The 22,842-nt window shown below is 42.1% G+C and overlaps 1 protein-coding gene across 2 annotated transcripts in view; it reads right to left on the bottom strand.

Moving 5' to 3' along the window:
- Positions 1-22,842, bottom strand: part of LOC123990703 (lethal(3)malignant brain tumor-like protein 3) — a 45,502-nt gene that overhangs the window by 9,203 nt on the left and 13,457 nt on the right. For both annotated transcript variants that reach the window (XM_046291473.1, XM_046291472.1), the window contains exons 14-19: positions 22,693-22,803; positions 19,082-19,196; positions 14,935-15,037; positions 13,086-13,241; positions 12,650-12,751; positions 781-872 (exon numbers count right to left, since the gene is read on the bottom strand). In XM_046291473.1, coding sequence (XP_046147429.1) covers positions 781-872; positions 12,650-12,751; positions 13,086-13,241; positions 14,935-15,037; positions 19,082-19,196; positions 22,693-22,803 — 679 coding nt within the window. The remainder of the gene's footprint in view (positions 1-780; positions 873-12,649; positions 12,752-13,085; positions 13,242-14,934; positions 15,038-19,081; positions 19,197-22,692; positions 22,804-22,842) is intronic.

Here is a 22,842-nt window from a genome sequence, read left to right as displayed (position 1 = left end):
GTTGCATGTTTTGTGTTGCATGTGGAGGTCTGTAATTTTTATCATAGGTACACTTCAACTGTGAGAGACGGAATCTAAAACAAAAATCCAGAAAATCACATTGTATGAGTGGCTCTGTAAGAAGCATCTCAAGGTCCTGGAGTGGCCTAGCCAATTTCCAGACCTGAACCCAATAGGAAATCTTTGGAGGGAGCTGAAAGTTCTTATTTCCCAGCAACAGCCCCGAAACCTGACGGATCTGGAGAAGGTCTGTATGGAGGAGTGGGCCAAAATCCCTGCTGCAGTGTGTGCAAACCTGGTCAAGAACTACAGGAGACGTATGATCTCTGTAATTGCAAACAAAGGTTTCTGTACCAAATATTAAGTTCTGCTTTTCTGATGTATCAAATACTTATGTCATGCAATAAAATGCAAATTAATTACTTAAAAATCATACAAATGTGATTTTCTGGATTTCGTCTCTCACAGTTGAAGTGTACCTATGATAAAAATTACAGACCTCTACATGCTTTGTAAGTAGGAAAACCTGCAAAATCGGCAGTGTATCAAATACTTGTTCTCCCCACTGTATATAAGTTGTTATTTTCCTTTTGGGTTTTGTGGGATCTTGTTTTCTGTATAGTTTATTTAGCCTTACAGAACTAACTGTATGTGCTTTCGTTTTTGTCATTGTTATTTTGCTTTTGGTGTCATCAATAAAAAGAACGATGTACGCCTACCACGCTGCACCTTGGTCCACTCTTCATGCTACAATCGAGAGCCGTAACAACAGTTCAGTACCTTTGGTTTCAATTATGCATGGCACCTCACTCTTCATCTCCTCATCCTCCACCAGCTCCTCTACCTTCTTCTGCTTGCAAGGCCGCCCAACCCTGGAAGAGAGAAGGGGGTCAATAGAGACACACAAACAGGGCAGTCTTGCAGGAACTGGGATCACACAATTTGGAAAAACATTTTTAATGACATACTGAGTTATTACTTAATTATCACAGTACATTCCAATATGTTCACTACTCCTGGGGCGAAAATGTAATGTAGATTGTAATCACTCCCAAATCCCAAAAATTGTTTGGTCAAACTCAATCAACATGCTGCTCTGATGAGTCTTGATAATTCATATATAACAGAGTAATGACTTGAGTTCTCTCTAAATTAAACTTAGCGAACACCTTCGTTCCCCTCTCTTTTCCATGTCTTCAGAATTTGTTTTGTGCATTGGACTGAAAGCAGGTTCCAACTCTGGAATAAAACACAGAGATAAAACTTGGTGCCAGTCCCTTAACAACGAATTTCTCTGTGCAAATCACATTACTCAACATTTTAACAATCAACATTTTTTAATTAACATTTTAAGAATAAAGTGACGTTTTTGGTGAATTTCATGTTAGCCTTCATGTTACATATCAAGCTGCCCACATATGGCCAACAGCTCTGTGGCCATGCTTGTGGAGTAGAGATACTGTACATTTATAGTGAAATGGGATTGAGTGCATATTTGTGTAAATACCTGCTGGTAATGACATTAAAGTGTTTTTACAAGAGAAACACAGCATTATGTCATTTAATTATACGTTACTTTAAACCTGAGGAAAACAGTGCATGATGGATTTGGTAGTGTATGCTTGAGGAGTAATTTCTACTACTAGGCCTTCAATAACCACAATGAGAGGAGGGCAACTGGAGGGCAAGCATTAGTCAGATGACAGTTTGACAAATGTTGGGGAAGCTGATGTAGAGAGGCTTGGTACCTAGAGCAATCTTAAATTCTACTACTGTGACTCTGCGGCTCTCTGTGTGGCTCTCTGTGTGAAAATAGATAGGTTCTGATCTTAGCCCATGAACATTAAACTCTCAAGTCCAGAAAAAAGGACTTAACTTCAATTGTGTATCGGTCACTTGAAGGAGGATGTGTACACCACCCCGTTCATGAAAATGAATCACTCCTACAGACAGTGAGTCACGTGGCCGTGGCTTGCTATATAAAGCAGGCATGGAAGCATTCAGTTACTGTTCGATTGATTGTTGGAATGGGCAAAATTGGTGACCTAAACATCTTTGATCATGGTATGATCGTCGGCTCCAGGCACACCGGATCCAGTTTCTCAGAAAGGTTCGCACTCCTGGGCTTTTCAAGAACAATATTGTACAGGGCTGTCCCCGAAAAAAAAGTTTAAAATCTTGGTTGACCAATAGTCGTCTGTTCAATTGAGCGAAATTTGTATTTTTTACATATATACAGTCGTGGCCAAAAGTTTTGAGAATGACACAAATTTTCACAAAGTCTGCTGCCTCAGTTTGTATGATGGCAATTTGCATATACTCCAGAATGTTATGAAGAGTGATCAGATGAATTGCAATAAATTGCAAAGTCCCTCTTTGCCATGCAAATGAACTGAATCCCCCAAAAACATTTCCACTGCATTTCAGCCCTGCCATAAAAGAACCAGCTGTCATGTCAGTGATTTTCTCGTTAACTTTTTTGGGATAGGGGACAGCATTCAGAATTTTGGATGAAAAGCATGCCCAAAGTAAACTGCCTGCTACTCAGGCCCAGAAGCTAGGATATGCATATAATGGTAGAATTTGATAGAAAACACTCTAAAGTTTCCAAAACAGTTAAAATAAGGACTGTGAGTATAACAGAACTGAATCGGCAGTCAAAAACCTGAGGAAAATCCATCCAGGAAGTGCTATTATTTTGAAATGGGTGTTTTTCCATTGAAAGCCTATCCACCATTTAAAGGGATAGGACCCAGATTCCGTTCCCTATGGCTTCCACTAGCTCTGAACAGTCTTTAGACATTGTTTCATGTCTTTTTTATGAAAAATTAGGGAGAATGAGCAGTTTCAATGAGAGGCCAGTGGAAAATCGCCAACTTGTTTGGTGCGCAATCCCGAGAGCACGCCTTTCTTGTTTTTCTTTAATATTGACGACGCTATTGTCTGGTTGAAATATTAGCAATTATTTAGGCTAAAAACAACCCGAGGATTGATTATAAACATCGTTTGACATGTTTCTACAAACTTTACGGATACTATGTTTCTATGAACTTTACAGAATTTTTGTCTGCCTCTTGTGACTGCATTTGAGCCATTGGATTACTGAACAAAACGCGCCAGCAAAATTGAGGTTTTTGCATATAAAGAGGGACTTTATCGAACAAAATGAACATTTATTGTGTAACTGGGACTCTTATGAGTGCAACCATAAATCAAATCAAATCAAATCAAATTTTATTTGTCACATACACATGGTTAGCAGATGTTAATGCGAGTGTAGCGAAATGCTTGTGCTTCTAGTTCCGACAATGCAGTGATAACCAACAAGTAATCTAACTAACAATTCCAAAACTACTGTCTTATACACAGTGTAAGGGGATAAGGAACATGTACATAAGGATATATGAATGAGTGATGGTACAGAGCAGCATACAGTAGATGGTATCGAGTACAGTATATACATATGAGATGAGTGTGTAGACAAAGTAAACAAAGTGGCATAGTTAAAGTGGCTAGTGATACATGTGTTACATAAGGATGCAGTCGATGATGTAGAGTACAGTATATACATATGCATATGAGATGAATAATGTAGGGTAAGTAACATTATATAAGGTAGCATTGTTTAAAGTGGCTAGTGATATATTTACATCATTTCCCATCAATTCCCATTATTAAAATGGCTGGAGTTGGGTCAGTGTCAATGACAGTGTGTTGGCAGCAGCCACTCAGTGTTAGTGGTGGCTGTTTAACAGTCTGATGGCCTTGAGATAGAAGCTGTTTTTCAGTCTCTCGGTCCCAGCTTTGATGCACCTGTACTGACCTCGCCTTCTGGATGATAGCGGGGTGAACAGGCAGTGGTTCGGGTGGTTGATGTCCTTGATGATCTTTATGGCCTTCCTGTAACAACGGGTGGTGTAGGTGTCCTGGAGGGCAGGTAGTTTGCCCCCGGTGATGCGTTGTGCAGTCCTCACTACCCTCTGGAGAGCCTTATGGTTGAGGGTGGAGCAGTTGCCGTACCAGGCGGTGATACAGCCCGCCAGGATGCTCTCGATTGTGCATCTGTAGAAGTTTGTGAGTGCTTTTGGTGACAAGCCGAATTTCTTCAGCCTCCTGAGGTTGAATAGGCGCTGCTGCGCTTCTTCACGACGCTGTCAGTGTGAGTGGACCAATTCAGTTTGTCTGTGATGTGTATGCCGAGGAACTTAAAACTAGCTACCCTCTCCACTACTGTTCCATCGATGTGGATAGGGGGGTGTTCCCTCTGCTGTTTCCTGAAGTCCACAATCATCTCCTTAGTTTTGTTGACGTTGAGTGTGAGGTTATTTTCCTGACACCACACTCCGAGGGCCCTCACCTCCTCCCTGTAGGCCGTCTCGTCGTTGTTGGTAATCAAGCCTACCACTGTTGTGTCGTCCGCAAACTTGATGATTGAGTTGGAGGCGTGCGTGGCCACGCAGTCGTGGGTGAACAGGGAGTACAGGAGAGGGCTCAGAACGCACCCTTGTGGGGCCCCCGTGTTGAGGATTAGCGGGGAGGAGATGTTGTTGCCTACCCTCACCACCTGGGGGCGGCCCGTCAGGAAGTCCAGTACCCAGTTGCACAGGGCGGGGTCGAGACCCAGGGTCTCGAGCTTGATGACGAGCTTGGAGGGTACTATGGTATGAAGATCATCAAAGGTAAGTGATTCATTTTATTGCTATTTCTGACTTTCGTGACTCATCTACTTGGCTGGTTACTGTTTGTAATGTTTTGTGTGCTGAGTGTTTTCCTCAGATAATCGCATGGTTTGCTTTCGCCGTAAAGCCTTTTTGAAATCTGACACGGCGGCTGGATTAACAACAAGTTAAGCTTTATTTTGATGTATTGTGCTTGTGATTTCGTGAAAGTTAAATATTTATAGTAGTTGAATTTGAATTTGGCCCTCTGCAATTTCACCGGATGTTGTCGAGGTGGGACGCTAGTTTTTAACACAGGTGTGAGTGTTGACGAGGACAAGGCTGGAGATCACTCTGCCATGCTGATTGAGTTCAAATAACAGACTGGAAGCTTCAAAAGGAGGGTGGTACTTGAAATCATTGTTCATCCTCTGTCAACCATGGTTACCTGCAAAGAAACACGTGCCGTCATCATTGCTTTGCTCAAAAAGGGCTTCACAGGCAAGGATATTGCTGCCAGTAAGATTGCACCTAAATCAACCATTTATCGGATCATCAAGAACTTCAAGGAGAGCGATTTAATTGTTGTGAAGAAGGCTTCAGGGCACCCAAGAAAGTCCAGCAAGCGCCAAGACCGTCTCCTAAAGTTGATTCAGTTGCGGGATCGGGGCACCACCTGTACAGAGCTTGCTCATGAATGGCAGCAAGCAGGTGTGAGTGTATCTGCACGCACAGTGAGGTGAAGACATTTGGAGGTTGGCCTGGTGTCAAGAAGGGCAGCAAAGTAGCCACTTCTCTCGAGGAAAAACATCAGGGACAGACTGATATTCTGCAAAAGGTACAGGGATTGGACTGCTGAAGACTGGGTTAAAGTCATTTTCTCTAATGAATCCCCTTTCCGATTGTTTGGGCCATCCAGAAAAAAAGCTTGTCCGGAGAAGACAAGGTGAGCGCTACCATCAGTCCAGTGTCATGCCGACAGTAAAGCATCCTGAGACCATTCATGTGTGGGGTTGTTTTTCAGCCAAGAGAGTGGGCTCACTCACAATTTTGCCTAAGAACACAGCCATGAATAAAGAATGGTACCAACACATCCTCCGAGCGCAACGTCTCCCAACCATCCAGGAACAGTTTGGTGACGAACAATGCCTTTTCCAGTATGATGGAGCACCTTTCCATAAGGCAAAAGTGATAACTAATTGGCTCGGGGAACAAAACATTGATATTTTTGGTCCGTGGCCAGGAAACTCCCCAGAACTTAATCCCATTGAGAACTTGTGGTCAATCCCCAAGAGGCGGGAGGACAAAAACCCACAAATTCTGACAAACTCCAAGCATTGATTATGCAAGAATGGGCTGCCATCATTCAGGATGTGGCCCAGAAGTTAATTGACAGCATGCCAGGGTGGATTGCAGAGGTCTTGAAAAAGAAGGGTCAACACTGCAAATATTGACTCTTTGCATCAACTTCATGTAATTGTCAATACAATCCTTTGACACTTATGAAATGCTTGTAATTATACTTCAGTAGTCCATAGTAACATCTGACAAAAATATCTAAAGACACTGAAGCAGCAAACTTTGTGGAAATTAATATTTGTGTCATTCTCAAAACTTTTGACCACGACTGTAGACACACTGTAGACACACATGTTTGAATAAAATCAACTAAATGCACTGAACTTGTCTGATACTTTAAGAGCACTGGTTGATGAAATAATTAAGAAACAAATGACTCAAGAGGGAGCCTGGTGGCCACTCTGTGTTAATATTTTTATTTTATTTTTTACAGCCATTTAATTTCTTATTTGTTTCTCTGACTGAAACGTTATGTTACCGAAATCCCTCATTTGTTTAGAAAAAAACATTCCCTATTTGCTCAACCCCTCATCTCTTTATGTGAAACACGTATGCATGTGACCAATAGGGCCTGACCTACTGAATAGCCTATCATAATAGCCTAGTGATTAAAGCGTTGGGCCAGTAACCGAAAGGTTGCTGGATCGAATCCCTGAGCTGATGAGGTGAAAATTTGTCGTTCTGCCCCTGAACAAGGCAGTTTAACCCACTGTTCCCCAGTAGGCCGTCATTGTAAATAAGAATTTGTTCTTAACTGGTGTCATGAAGTTGGCCTGGGGGGTAGGTTTATGACAGTCCTAAATACCTATTCCCCCATTTTTCCTCTCTCTACCCTACTGATGTTACATTTGCAAACCCCTTTGGTTAACATAGAGATTCTGGGAACATCAGAAGGTGGGGGAAATGAACTTTTTTCTGGTAATGCGAGTCAATCACCACCTTCCGGAGACACCTGAAACCCCACCTCTTTAAGGAATACCTAGGATAGGATAAGTAATCCCTCTCACCCCCCCCCCCCCCCCTAAGTTTTAGATGCACTTATTGTTAAGTGACTGTCCCACTGGATGTCATAAGGTGAATGCACCAATTTGTAAGTCGCTCTGGATAAGAGCGTCTGCTAAATGACTTAAATGTAAATGTAATGTAAATGTAACTTAACATATGCAGTGGTACTTAATGAATATGATGTCAGTTCGGTTGTCATCTGAGACATTCTCATCAATGATAAGTTGACATAAACTCTACAGTGGAAAGTCTACACATCAGAGTTATCGGATTCACATGGAATTGTTGTTCAATCTAAATGTTTGAATATGCAATTATTCGTGATGGGATGAAATGTGATTTTAGCTTCTAAAATGTGAGATTTGGGTTTTCATAAGGTAGGACTCTGCTCAATCAGTGGCCCGCCCCTGTGAATGGACATGGGCTATAAAACCTTTCAAACACGCTCTCCTCTCCCTTCCTATATAAAGCCTTGACGACAATGTAACCTCCTGTTCCAAGGATGTGAGGACGACGGTCCGATGTCAGAATGGTTCAGATAATAACTACAGAATGAAGCCAACATCAGCATGAGCTTTGGTTACGAATGGTATGAACTTTGAATTCTTATTCACTACAGAAGTGATACCTCCTAGCCGTTGAGTTAGCAACAGCAGCTGCAAACGCAGGTTAGGAAGGAACAGACAGAGTATCCCGTCTACCACACAACAACGTTACTACATTGTATCCAATTTACCAGCAGAGACATTCTTCAAAGGACAAAGGACTCGGTTGGGCAACACGGCCTTCCATCTACCACCAACCTACCGAAGCGCAGCTCAGAGTAAATATTTATTGCATTTTCCTTTTCCAAATGGGTGGTAATTTAGAATGCATAAAATACTGTATTTACGATAGCACAGCTTCACCCTTTGTTCCTCAGTCTTCCCGCTCTTTCACTCAAACCCAGCCATTTTCTTTTGTGTAACAAGCTGTCATATCTGTTCCGCCCGCCAGGGACGTTTTCCTTTATGACGTAATTTGTAATCAAGTTATGATTTAATTATGTGTATGGGGCGGCAGGGTAGCCTAGTGGTTAGAGCGTTGGACTAGTAACCGAAAGGTTGCAAGTTCGAATCCCCAAGCTGACAAGGTACAAATCTGTCGTTCTGCCCCTGAACAGGCAGTTAACCTACTGTTCCTAGGCCGTCATTGAAAATAAGAATTTGTTCTTAACTGACTTGCCTAGTAAAATTTAAAAAATAATAATTAAATGTGTAATTATGTGTGATTAGTTAGGTAATTTAGTAAATAAATAATTAAACCCAATTTTGTATTGCTGATTCAACTTGTTAGCCAGGGTTTGTGCAGATAACCAAAAATGTACAACTTTCAGATAAGACTGAATTAAGATGACGAATAATATTGACTGCTATTGATGTAAAATATTACTAAGTCTTTAAGAGTTTATTTGGAAAATAACAGCTCTATAAATATTATTTTGTGGTGCCCCGACTCTCTAGTTAATTACATTTACATGATTAGCTCAATCAGGTAATATTAATTACGGAGAAATTATTGTATAGAATAGCATGTCATATCACTTAATCCAGCATAGATTGCCTAGTTAAATAAAAAATAATAATCACATCAATAAATTGGTTATAACAAGCTCTGAACGCCATAACACATGACAGCAAAATTGAGGCAGAGGATGGGAAATAGGAACTTGAAATTGGTGAATGTTTACTGGTTCCCAGGAGGGAAAGGGGAAGTCAGATATATTTGACTTAGTTGTGGAAAATACTGTGGATCATGCAAGCGCACTGTGTAAGTATTATGTGTGCCAAAAAAGTGCTGTTAGATTACAATATTATATATTTTTTTGACCATTTGGAACAGTGTAAACAACACTAAATTGTGTACCAGTGTCTGTTCTAACCAAAACATTTTTTGTAGAAAGCAAAGATCAAAAACAGTTACATGCATTCGTGAATTGTGATTTATTTATTGTTTAGGCTAATTATTCAGCTCCCTTATTTTATGCTTGATTGCTTATCAAAGCATGAATGACTCGTATGCTCTGGGATGACATGAACAAATAATTCATTGATACATTAGCTCAGCAGTTCACAAACTGGAGGGTTGCGACACAATGTGGGGTCGCCTGATGTGAAAATGGGGTCGGGATAAAAACATTTATTTACAATATAAAATTGTCTTTAAAATTGTCTTCAAAATCATTGCAATCTGGTTAACCTTAAATATCTAAATGAAAATTACTCAAATCTAAAATTCAACAGAGAGCGTCCTTAGATCATGGGAAAAGGCCACACTTGACCGTTGCACTTGAACTATTCCCACAGTGAATGGCTAGGCCTGTTACACTATGAAACCACACACTATTGCAGAGACTTTGATATTACTGGCCGCAATTGATATGGTGAAAACAATGTGTGGAGTGACAGAGGCACACAAACACATGAATACCTTTGTCAGATTACATTGTTAAACAAAGAATTCATGCTATTGCGAACAATCAAGAGGAGACCGACTGAATGACTCAATAACTCCCTAGCTTATGCTCTCCAAATGGATTTTAGCTGTGAGGACCAAGATGTGCATGCATTGACTTTTGTTCACTATACATGTCGGGGGATGTTATTCACCAGGACATATTGTTCTGTCTCACGATTCCCGAGAATAAAACAGCCAGGGGATGTTCAGTGTGCTGCATGGCTGTATTGATGAAAAACGGATGAATCATGTGACCGAATGCATTCACGGGTCACTACGGAGGAGTTTTGGTTCTTGACTCAAAGGGAATACCCTGCTGCCAGTCTCACTCTGATCATCCTCACTCAGGATTCCAACTCGGGAACTCAGGCCTCTTTTTAGAGCCCTGACCTTCTGACCTGAAGATCACGGACATCATGATTCGACTTAGTATTTTCAGAGTTCCCAGTTGTCTTGAAAGCACCATAAAACTCACAGTAGCCTTTGCCAGCTCATATCTGTGTGAAGCTGGATTCGGTGCTATTGTTTGCATTAAAACCAAATACCGATCCAGGTTGGATGTGACAGCAGAGATGAGGTGTTTACTGTCGACCACGCCCTCTAACTTTGAGAAGGTCAAGCTCACCCATCTCATTAGTGGTGGTGAGATAAGATACATTATGTCAGACTAATTTGCAATTGACTATCATACCATCACATACTTTTAATGTGGGGCTGAGTTGAATAGATCGTCAGAAATACTGTTATAATGTTGACTGGCATAGCCCCAAATTTAAAAATTCACGTGGTTGGGGTTGCGAGAAAAACGGGTTTGTGGGCAAAAAAAGTTAGGGAACCCCTGCAGTAGCTTACAGTATATATTGAAATATAGGCCTAAGAAGGTTACGCTATTAAGACTAAACAGGAAGTGCTCTTAGGCCTTCAGCTCTGTGCTGGTTATACAAGGCTGCGTGCATATTATGTGTGACAAACAGGTGTTGTTAGATCACAATGTTTGGAACAGTGTAAACAACACTAAATAATTTAAAAGTAATATCAGTCTAATGGGGAAAAAGCCTTTATTACAGCATAGCAAAGATTAAAAACAGCACATTTGTGAAATTGCTTTATGCTACAGTTTGTGGTTGAGTGAGGCTTGGTGTTCTCAACACCAATATGCTGGTTAACTTTGCTATTATGCACATACAGAAGCAACATACAGTACCAGTCAAAAGTTTGGACACACATTCCAGCTATTTAAAAAAAATGATTTTCTACTTTGTAGAATAATAGTGAAGACATCAAAACTATGAAATAACACATATTCATGTCGTAACCAGAAAAGTGAATGAGTAGGTGTGTCCAAACATTTGACTGGTACTGTACAGGGAAAGGTACCAATTCAACGGCAAACTGAAGATTATGTTTCAGAACCACGGATAGTGAACTCTATCCAACGTGTAAGAATGCACATTTGTTATAAAATATTATTATATTTATTAGTGTTGCACCATTATTCTTACATAATATAACTGCCATAGCGGCAGGGTAGCCTAGTGGTTAGAGTGTTGGACTATTAACCGAAAGGTTGCAAGTTTGAATCCCTGAGCTGACAAGGTACAAATCTGTCGTTCTGCCCCTGAACAGGCAGTTAACCCACTGTTCCTGTTAAGGATGTTTGTGAATTTTCTCAGCTTTTTGTTAAAAATCGCGCAACATTTCAGCGCCCTGCTATTCATGCCAGGAATATAGTATATGCATATGATTAGTATGTGTGGATAGAAAACACTCAGACGTTTCTAAAACTGATTAAATCATGGCTGTGGCTTTAACAGAACGGGCGTTTCATCGGAAAGTGCAAAGAAATCTGTTCACAGAAAATGGAAAAATATATCCTTCCGCATTGTTCAAAGTGAACCGAATTAAATAGAGCCGAGTTTACATTGCCTACAGCTTCCACAGGGTGTCTAGAGTCATGTCATTTGATTCGCAATTGATTCTTGGTCTAACCCAAACAAGGGAACTCCTTCCCTGCTGTCTCCGACGGGATGATTGGTCCACCTCTTTTCAGACATGTTTTTCTACACGGAGAGCTAAAGATTTTACATCGCCTCCTGATGAATTTTATCGCTTATTAACGTGTACTAATACCTAAAGTTGCACTACAAATGTATATTGAAGTGTTTTTTGAAAGTTTATCGTCGACTTTTTGAATTTAAAAAAATTACGTTACGTTATGAAACGCTATTTTTTCCGTTGATCACACAGTATTCTTAGATCGATATCTAGGCTATATATGGACCGATTTAATCGAAAAAAGACCCTAAATTATGTTTATGGGACATCTAGGAGTGCCAAGAAAGAAGCCCGTCAAAGGTAATGAATGTTTTATATTTTATTTCAGCGTTTTGGTTTGCGACGGCTAACGCTAAATCTGCCGTGTTAGGTGACGTTGCAGTATTTTGAGGGTGCATGGTATCAGATAATAGCTTCTCATGCTTTCGCCGAAAAGCATTTTACAAATCTGACTTGGTGGATAGATTCACAACGAGTGTAGCTTTAATTCAGTATATTGTATGTCAATTTTAATGAAAGTTTGAGGTTTATCACCTCTATGGGTGGCGCTCTAGAACATTTCCGCTGATTGTGGTCCCCACTTCGGTACCACGTCCATAAGAAGCTTTAGGCTGTCATTGAAAATAAGAATTTGTTGTCAACTGACTTGCCTAGTAACATAAAGGTAATTTTTTAATATTTTAATTTATTTATTTATTTTGTATTGTATTTCACTGCCTTTTTCTTCCCAATTTTGTGATATCCAATTGCGATCTTGTCTCATCACTGCAACTCCCCAACAGGCTTGGGAGAAGTGAAGATCGAGTCATGTCTCGCAGATTTCACACCAACATCAGAATTTCACAAGCTAGTCACAACCTGTTACGTGACTATCAAATCAGTTATGTGACTATCAAATCCTCACAGTCCTATCGGCAGGCAGGCGGGCAGGCAGGCAGGCGGGCAGGCAGGCAGGCAGTAATAATACAGTAATAATACCGTACAGTCACACACCACTCCACCATCAGATTTAATGTGAGGTCTGGCAGCCATTCTGGAGAGCAGGGTTATTCACATGCATTGTAAGGACCACTCACCTCCTCTTGGGCTCTGTGCCGACGGGTTTCGCCATGCCGCTGCCAGCCATCTCACCCCTGCCAGGCTTCTCCAGGTGATTTGTGTTGGCGCTTAAGTGCTTGCTAAGAAATTGTCAGAGAGAGGAATTGCTTTTAAGTTGTGCAGAAAGAACATCCATAATAAGGCTGGCGGAGAACAGTTTAGAATGTTTAGTCACTTCAGACAGAAATAGATGAGGGCTGTTCACACTTATTTGGGTGTTAAGCTGCTAAAATGCTTCAAGGAATTTAGAATTCAGTTATATTTCAAAATATGAAGCTACACGATGATAGTTTCAGCCAAACTCAGGAATTATACTGTATATTTTTCCCCCTACAACATCTGTCTGGGAATGTCTGAGAATGTTGATTAGTTAAGAGCATTCTGAGCGTGTTCTGGTTCCTAATTGGTCCTTACTCTGCAGTGAGAGCTAGAGCTGGGTGGTTCTCTGGGTTGGGTTCTGCCCGTCGGGGTCGGCCCAGTCCTCCTGACCCTGGCATCTCACCACTCAGACGGTCTGGCAGCACTGAGTCCTTGTTGATGTTGAGATCAGAGTATGGGCATCCCACCGCACTGCAAATCAGAAAACGGACATTATTACAAATGACTGATTTCAGAAAAAGGACTTTGTGTAATACAAACTTCATAATAGGACTTCATTATAACTTAATAAGGTATTAATAACATATGTTACCATCAGACAAGATATGATTTCACACATCAATGTTCTTGGGGACAGAATCAATAAAAGCAATAATAAAGAATGAGAATAGGGAAGTTGTCTCACACTGAGAGCGTGTCACAGACTCTCTTTCCTGTCTAATCGGGCAAAAGATGATTTTGCTATAAAACATGTGAGTTTACACAGTTCCAAGTACTTCTCAATAGTCACTGCAGCAAACCAAAGAATTCTGAGTCGCTGGGATTGACGTAATTAATTCCAGGGTGTTGAATCTCAATTTGGAAGCATTACATTTGCTGCAGACAATAGCAGTGTGCAGACTGTGACTACTTCTTTACAGTGCATTATCACCTTCTCATTAACTTTGGTGGAAACATACTTTAACTCCACTAAAAATGAAATATATAAACAACATATTTGCATATACATGGGGGTATGGATGGTTGAGTAACCGCGACCACTGACTGATGAGAGGAGAGAAGAGAAATTGAAGCGTTTTTCTCATTCTCCTCTAATCCGCTCTCATTCCTCCCTGGCCACTGTCACACATTTTTATTAAAATGAGGATCTTCCCCATTATTTCAGGCCATAGCTAGCTGTGGCACTACCTGTTTAATATGCCAGGTTAGCCCACAAATCCTGATAAAGCGCCCTTCATTCCATAGATACATTTTAATAAACTACATTATGTACTCAGACTCCAAGGTTAATCAGCTTACATTACAGATACATGGTACAGTGTCCCCATTAAAAAGTGACTCTACAGCAGTATCTATGACCTCAGGTAACTATATAATGTAGGACTTAAATGTCAGAGTCATATTGCCTTTGCTGCAAATATTTTTCTGCTCACATTAGTAGATATACTACACCTGGAGGGGTATATGCTGTAAGAAAGCCAGCTGATGCAGATGCATCATTGTAGGTGTATGGAGAGTGGAGATGTGGTTTCTTAGGAGAAAAGGGAAAGAATGGTGATGAATACTGATGGGAGAGAGTGACACTCATGCGCTTACACGGCTGTGCTTCTAGCTCCACACAGCCAATTATACAGCCTATATACAGCCTCACCTCAATACCAATACTGTTGACATCCAGACCTAACACAGTTGCTCTAGGCATATATTGGGTGTCTTTTGCATTACGGATGTCTATGCTACAATATCGGCTAATACATGTAACCAGTTGATCAATGAGCAAGAAGACCCAGTTTTACCATTATGTGGCCTGTAGTGATATGAAGCCTGTTGGTGTTATTTGTATATTTATTTTTATTTTTATTTAACCTTTATTTAACTTGGCAAATCAGTTAAGAACAAATTATCATTTACAATAACGGCCTACTCCGGCCAAACCCTACCCCGGACGACGTTGGGCCAATTGTGCGCCACCCTATGCAACTCCCAATCACGGCCGTTTGTGATACAGCCTGGAATCGAACCAGGATCTGTAGTGATGCCTCTAGCACTGAGATGCATTGCCTTAGACTGCTCGGGAGCCCTATAAGTGTCAGTTTCCAGTAGATGGTAGTTTTATTCCTGGCCAGCCAGATGGAGTGATGTGAGAGAGAGAGAGAGAGAGCACCTGTGGTGGCCAGAGTAGCGGGCTCCTTTGATGTGGCCCACACCTTTACACCCTGGGGTGGGACATCCGCCCTGCCCTGATGACTCAAACAGCTCCTGTGGACCTGGGGATGAGGAGAGGGGAGATATTACATTTGGGTCTACAGTACCAGTCAAACGTTTGGACACACCTCTCTACATTCAAGGACTCCATTTTGTTGCTCCCTGCCTACAGACAGAAGCTAAAACAAGAAGCTCCCGCACTAAGGTCTGTTCAACGCTGGTCCGACCAATCTGATTCCACGCTCCAAGACTGCTTCCATCACGTGGACTGGGATATCTTCCGCATTGCGTCGAACAACAACATTGACGAATACGCTGATTCTGTGTGCGAGTTCTTTAGAACGTGCATTGAAGATGTCGTTCCCATAGCAACGATTAAAACATTCCCAAACCAGAAACCGTGGATTGATGGCAGCATTCGCGTGAAACTGAAAGCACGAACCACTGCTTTCAACCAAGGAATGGTGACCAGAAACATGACCGAATACAAACAGTGTAGCTATTCCCTCCGCAAGGCAATCAAACAAGCTAAGCGTCAGTGTAGAGACAAAGTAGAGTCGCAATTCAACGGCTCAGACACAAGAGGTATGTGGCAGGATTACAAACAGAAAACCAGCCCCGTCACGGACCAGGATGTCTTGCTCCCAGACAGACTAAATAACTTTTTTGCCCGCTTTGAAAACAATACAGTGCCACTGACACGGCCCGCCACCAAAACATGCGGACTCTCCTTCACTGCAGCCAACGTGAGGAAAACATTTAAACGTGTTAACCCTCACAAGGCTGCAGGCCCAGACGGCATCCCCAGCCGCGCCCTCAGAGCATGCACAGACCAGCTGGCTGGTGTGTTTACGGACATATTCAATCAATCCTTATCCCAGTCTGCTGTTCCCACATGCTTCAAGAGGGCCACCATTGTTCCTGTTCCCAAGAAAGTTAAGGTTACTGAGCTAAACGACTACCACCCCGTAGCACTCACTTTCGTCATCATGAAGTGCTTTGAGAGACTAGTCAAGGACCATATCACCTCCACCCTACCGGACACCCTAGACCCACTCCAATTTGCTTACCGCACCAAATAGGTCCACAGACGATGCAATCTCAACCACACTGCACACTGCCCTAACCCATCTGGACAAGAGGAATACCTATGTGAGAATGCTGCTCATCGACTACAGCTCAGCATTTAACACCATAGTACCCTCCAAACTCGTCATCAAGCTCGAGACCCTGGGTCTCGACCCCGCCCTGTGCAACTGGGTACTGGACTTCCTGACGGGCCACCCCCAGGTGGTGAGGGTAGGTAACAACATCTCCACCCCGCTGATCCTCAACACTGGGGCCTCACAAGCGTGCATTCTGAGCCCTCTCCTGTACTCCCTGTTCACCCACGACTGCATGGCCACGCACGCCTCCAACTCAATCATCAAGTTTGCGGACGACACTACAGTGATAGGCTTGATTACCAACAAAGACGAGATGGCCTACAGGGAGGAGGTGAGGGCCCTCAGAGTGTGGTGTCAGGAAAATAACCTCACACTCAACGTCAACAAAACTAAGGAGATGATTGTGGACTTCAGGAAACAGCAGAGGGAGCCTCCCCCTATCCATATCGATGGGATAGTAGTGGAGAGGGTAGTAAGTTTTAAGTTCCTCGGCATACACATCACAGACAAACTGAATTGGTCCACTCACACAGACAGCATCGTGAAGAAAGCGCAGCAGCGCCTCTTCAACCTCAGGAGGCTGAAGAAATTCGGCTTGTCACCAAAAACACTCACAAACTTCTACAGATGCACAATCGAGAGCATCCTGTTGGGCTGTATCACCGCCTGGTACGGCAACTGCTCCGCCCACAACCATAAGGCTCTCCAGAGGGTAGTGAGTTCTGCACAACGCATCACCGGGGGCAAACTACCTGCACTCCAGGACAACTACACCACCCGATGTCACAGGAAGGCCATAAAGATCATCAAGGACAACAACCACCCGAGCCACTGCCTGTTCACTCCGCTATCATCCAGAAGGCGAGGTCAGTACAGGTGCATCAAAGCTGGGGCCGAAAGACTGAAAAACAGCTTCTATCTCAAGGCCATCAGACTGTTAAACAGCCACCACTAACATTGAGTGGCTGTTGCCAATATATACTGTACTCTATCATCTACTGCATCTTTATGTAAAACATGTATCACTAGCCACTTTAAACTATGCCACTTTGTTTACATACCCTACATTACTCATCTCATATGTATATACTGTACTCAATACCATCTACTGCATCTGGCCTATGCCTTTCTGTACCATCACTCATTCATATATCTTTATGTACATATTCTTTATCCCTTTACACTTGTGTGTATAAGGTAGTAGTTTTTGAATTGTTAGTTTAGATTACTCGTTGGTTATTACTGCATTGTCGGAACTAGAAGCACAAGCATTTCGCTACACTCGCCTTAACATCTGCTAACCATGTGTATGTGACAAATACATTTGATTTGATTTGAGCCTCAGAAATGGCAGCCCAAATAAGTGCTTCACAGAGTTCAAGTGACAAACACATCTCAACATCAACTGCTCAGAGGAGACTGTGTGAATCAGGACACCGATAAGAAGAAGAGATTTGCTTGGGCCAAGAAAAACAAGCAATGGACATTAGACAGGTGGAAATCTGTGCTTTGGTCTGATGAGTCCAAATTTTAGATTTTTGGTTCCAACCGCTGTGTCTTTGTGAGATGCAAAATAGGTGAACAGATGATCTCCGCATGTGTACTTCCCACTGTGAAGCATGGAGGAGGAGGTGTGATGTGTGGGGGTGCTTTGCTGGTGACACTGTCAGTGATTTATTTAGATTTCAAAGCACACTTAACCAGCATGGCTACCACAGCATTTTGTAGCGATACGCCATCCCATCTGGTTTGCGCTTAGTGGGAGTATCACAGGACCTCCAGGCTGTGTAAGGGCTATTTGACCAAGAAGGAGAGTGATGTAGTGCTGCATCAGATGACCTGATCTCCACAATCACCTGACCTGAACCCAATTGAGATTGTTTGGGATGAGTTGGACTGCAGAGTGAAGGAAAATACGCCAACAACTGCTCAACATATGTGAGAATTTCTTCAAGACTTTTGGACAAAACAATCCAGGTAAAGCTGGTTGAGAGAATGCCAAGAGTGTGCAAAGCTGTCATCAAGTCCAAGGGTGACTACTTTGAAGAATCTAAAATATTAAATATATTTATTTGTTTAACACTTTTTCTAGTTACTACATGATTTCATGTGTGTTATTTCATAGTTGTGATGTCTTCACTATTATTTTACAATGTATAAAATAGTAAAAATAAAGAAAAATCATTGAATGAGTAGGTGTGTCCAAACGTTTGACTTGTATTGTACCTAGTGAGACATTATCCACAACATGACTTCAGGCAAACCATCCTAGAATAATGTTACAAAATCTATTGGATTCATGTAATGCAAATGAGCAGTACAATGTCCATATTAGGATAGCCTCAGAGTCACAAGAAATAGGTGTCAACCTCAGAAGGAGTTGGTACTAATGAGAGCCATACAGGTAGAGAAAAAGCAGATATCTTCCTGAATCTGTCCTTATGACACGAGTGAGCTGTCATGTGAAGCAGTAGCTCTGTACTCTGAAATATGACGGCAGCATTTTCTCCACGCCACGTTTCCATGGACACCATTACACAGGGAGAAATGATCAGGACGGGGAGGCAGAGGGAAGTTCTTTGTTCTGCTCCCAGCATCCTCTGGGTAAAATACAGGATATTGACCACATGATTTCAGGACAGGACTCAGGAGCCGGACTCGGGAGCCATCAAACATCTCGAGTTATTTTGAGCAATTATTTTCACAAACAAGGCTTCAACTACTTCTTAAATATAAGGACGGCAGATCAGATTAAAACAATGTAAAGTTGGAACCGTCTTTTCAGGGATAGCATATTAGGCCATTTATGATGGAATGGGATGAGAAATAGCAGCATCAATGGAGGCCTGGCTCTAAGTGTGTCTGCTATGAACCGTAGGTCTTGAACTGAGGCAGGGAGCTGGACATGAATAGATTAGGATGAGTCATAAAGCCACTCACTGATCGGGGGCTGGAGGGGGTGGCCTGTCTTAGCACACCAGCCTGCAGGGTGGATGTCTGGGCTGTCTGTGTCCACCCAGTAGTCATATTTATCCGTCCAGCCGTCAAAATGGATCTAAAGGAACACACAAACCAAGGACAAACGGTCACAGTAAAATAGCTAAATATAGAAATGTGGGGAAAAGAGATTGTCAAAACCATGGTAGACATGATAAGGACATGTCTTGGAGGTAAGAAGCAGAACTGCTGATTGCGCCAGTCTACCTGACAAGTATTGTCTCCGACTGAAGCCCCTGTCGCTGCCTCTTACAGCTGGCTAGCCCTGCTATCTATGTGAGGCAGACACACAGCCTAGTTGATCACTATCTCTCCCTCAGTTCTGATTCACACTCCTGACAATGAGAGTGTGCCTCACAGTCTGGGGCAAACAAGAGGAGACAGGAGCACATCAGGGAGTTGTGGAAAGGCAGACCGTCCTAGTCTACAGCCTTCTTCCCTCCCTAGCTGAACACCCTTATTACTATTTTACAGTTGAAGACAACATGAAATATGAAGCAAGTGATGGTTTTCAGAGGAACTGGAGAAGGGGAAGCAGTAAGATAACGCATGTGATTGTTGAAGGACAATGAGAGCATGAAATGCCTGTAGTGTTGGTTTGTGTGTGAGTGATAGTGATGGTGGGGATGGAAGGAGATTTAGAGAACACTGCCTTGGAATGGAAGATAAAAGTCAGGACAGAGGTCCAGATCACATCTAAAGACTTGTATATAAATGGAGGAGTGAAAGTAGAGTACAGTTTAGGGGTTAGGATTTATTTAATATTTAATAATAATATTTAACATATTTGTGTGTGAGTATGGGGGGAGGTAGATCCGCTTGAATGTTGTTGATAGGTATTGGGTTCTATCAATTTAACTGTTTGCATAATTTCTAATTCCCCTTACTTACGTATTTTCTCCAACCGTATCACCGCTCTCCTGACTGGAGTAAACTAACTGATAACAATACTGCTATTTTCGCTCACATGTACGGTACATGTAGTTAAATAATTATAGATCTATTCCTAATTTCCTCATTCTGCAAGATCTGAATGTTCACCCACAGCGGGTAAATCCACCATTCATTGTGATCTTAACTCCGACCCTCCAATGTCCACAGTCTAACCCATCTTTCCCAGTATAATACCGTTTTGCTATTTACTTTTGCAATACATCCCTCCACTTGACTGATCCCTTTCACATTGACTGATCACATTTTTTCAGATCCACTAACAATACAGTTTGCAAGCCCATCTGAACACTGATATTATGACATAACAACCATTCCTGGCATAACAACCATAACAATCATTCCTCCAAAAGCGAGCTGCCAATGGACAGTACCAGAAAACATGTTCTATTGATTCTGTTTCCCCGTGGCAGAGTCTGCACAATGCTGACTGTTCAATGCCCCATATATTGAGTATTCTTTTTGTAGCAAGGATTTTATATAATAGCTTAAATTGAGATGAATGCCTGCTCTTTCCATGACATAGACTAACCTGGTGATGAATCCAGGGGGGGGGGGGGTTAGTTGCTTGTGTGACATCATTTTACCATCCTTGTTTACAATGTTCTTCATAAATATTATACCCTTCTTGTAAATGTTTTCCAAGAAAATGGTTGTTTTCTCTATCAGTACAGTGGAGTTCAGACATATTATTTGCTGTAATATTTGATCTGCCTTTCCTGGAGGATGAAATTGAAATTGTAGCCAACTCTTTATGGCTTAATTTAAAAAGGAGGATACTTAAACAGGGATCCATTGTCAATAAACCGAAAATGTACAGTTTTAATCTGCAAAAAGGCAAAGAGCCCACTCTTAAGCATAGGATGGGCCTCTCTTAGTAACCAGTTTGGATTTAGATATAATTTTGGACTAATGGAGGCTGTAAGAGAGGTTTAATGCCTAAATATTGAATAGTTTTAACCTTCCAAACTCATGTTCGCTTTATAAATATGCCTGTTTAATTTGATCTGGTTTACAATTCCAAATAAAAATAAACATTTTGTCTTGCGTGATTTGAAAAAGGATTCTCCTGGAGTCGGTAGATCCATGAATAAATATGTAAACTGAGAATGAATCAGAGAATTAATCAGGGTAATCGTCCAGTAGGTGGACAGGTAGGGGTTAGGACTTTAGACACCTGAGGGACTGGATAGAGTGGAGATATGCTATGAAGGGTTATTTTTGCTCAATGGACAGAAGGGTTTAGACTGAGATGACTGAACAGTATAGACATAAGTAAGGCTGAGGTAAAGGCATTGACATACTGTAGGGCTAGAGAGCAGGGGAAAGAAAGACTACTCTATGGCCCATCAGCAGGAGCAGCAGGTTAGAGAAGAGGAGAGAGGGGTGAGAGAAGAAGGGGGAGGTGACATTACTGCCCTCTGCGGATAGATACCTGTCCTGCACTAATGTCCCAGCACAATGCAATCCTCTCATGACTCCCCCCTGGCAGCAGGCTGGCCACTGGCACTGAACTACTGTTCACTTCAGAGTTCATGGAAAGTGAAGCTTATATTGCTCCTCAAAATGATCTCACTGAGAAAGTCAGGCAGATGTTCATTTGACACCACTCGGGTTCCCGAGGGGTCTAAGGCACTGCATGTCAGTGCAAGAGGCATCACTATAGTACCTAGTTTGAATCCAGGCTGTATCACATCCGGCTGTGATTGAGAGTCCCATAGGGCGGCGCACAATTAGCCCAGCGTCGTCCGGGTTTGGCCAGAGTAGGCCGTCATTGTAAATAAGAATTTGTTCTTAACTGACTTGCCTAGTTAAATATAACAAATTACATAAAACATGTACTGGGACAATGAGATGTGACAATGCCAGGGACTTAAATAATTTTTCGATTCATTCCCAATGCAGTGCATCAGTGCAATTCACTTATTTGCCATATAAAGGACCCTTTCATTTCCTTCCAACTTTCTATGTGAAATTCCTTTACATTTTTTCCAGAGAAATGTTGAAATATAGGCGCTATACAGAGCTCGGATTAGGCATATAATTCTGTCATCTAAGATTACACCCTTTCAAATCTAAAAAGTAACATATTGTAGTTCAGAGTGCAGATGAGTGATGTAATGGCTAATCCTCCTGTACAGCTGAACTGAACGACACACAACACCTGGTGAAACTCATCTCCCGGTCTGAGCTACACACTAGTGATAGGAGGAAGGGAGCATTCCTAGTTATTGACACAGATAGAAGTGTTGCTACAGCTGAGTGACACTGCCATTTTGAATGAATCCAGTGTGGAGTGCAGATACTGTAGATACCGGTAGACACAGGGGTCAGATAGACACAGATAGATAAAGATAGACACAGTGACAGGAGTCAGATAGATCATTGGGTCTCAAAGCTCTCCTTGGGGACCCCCAGACATTTCACTATTTAGTTTTAGCCCTGAACTAGCTCTCCTGATTCACCTACTCATTGGCTTGATGATTAGTTGACAAGTTGAATCAGGTGTGCTTGCTCTGGCATAGATCAAAAACATGGATGGGCTGGGTGCGCGTCCTAATGAGAGGTTTACAGAAGATAGAGAGTGATAGATATGTTCTCACTTGGATCCTGTGGTCCTCAGTGTCTACCACGGTGGCCACTCTGACAAGCATGGGGTTCCTCTTGTCCACCGTCTCCAGCTTCATGAGTGGCAGGAAGGTGTGGGGGGGTTTCTGTAGAGGGAAAGGGGGGTGTGAGGCCGCATGTCATAT

The sequence above is a fragment of the Oncorhynchus gorbuscha genome, linkage group LG12 (assembly GCF_021184085.1).
Source record: "Oncorhynchus gorbuscha isolate QuinsamMale2020 ecotype Even-year linkage group LG12, OgorEven_v1.0, whole genome shotgun sequence".
NCBI lineage: Eukaryota > Metazoa > Chordata > Actinopteri > Salmoniformes > Salmonidae > Oncorhynchus > Oncorhynchus gorbuscha.
This window is presented reverse-complemented; position numbering and strand designations above follow the sequence as displayed.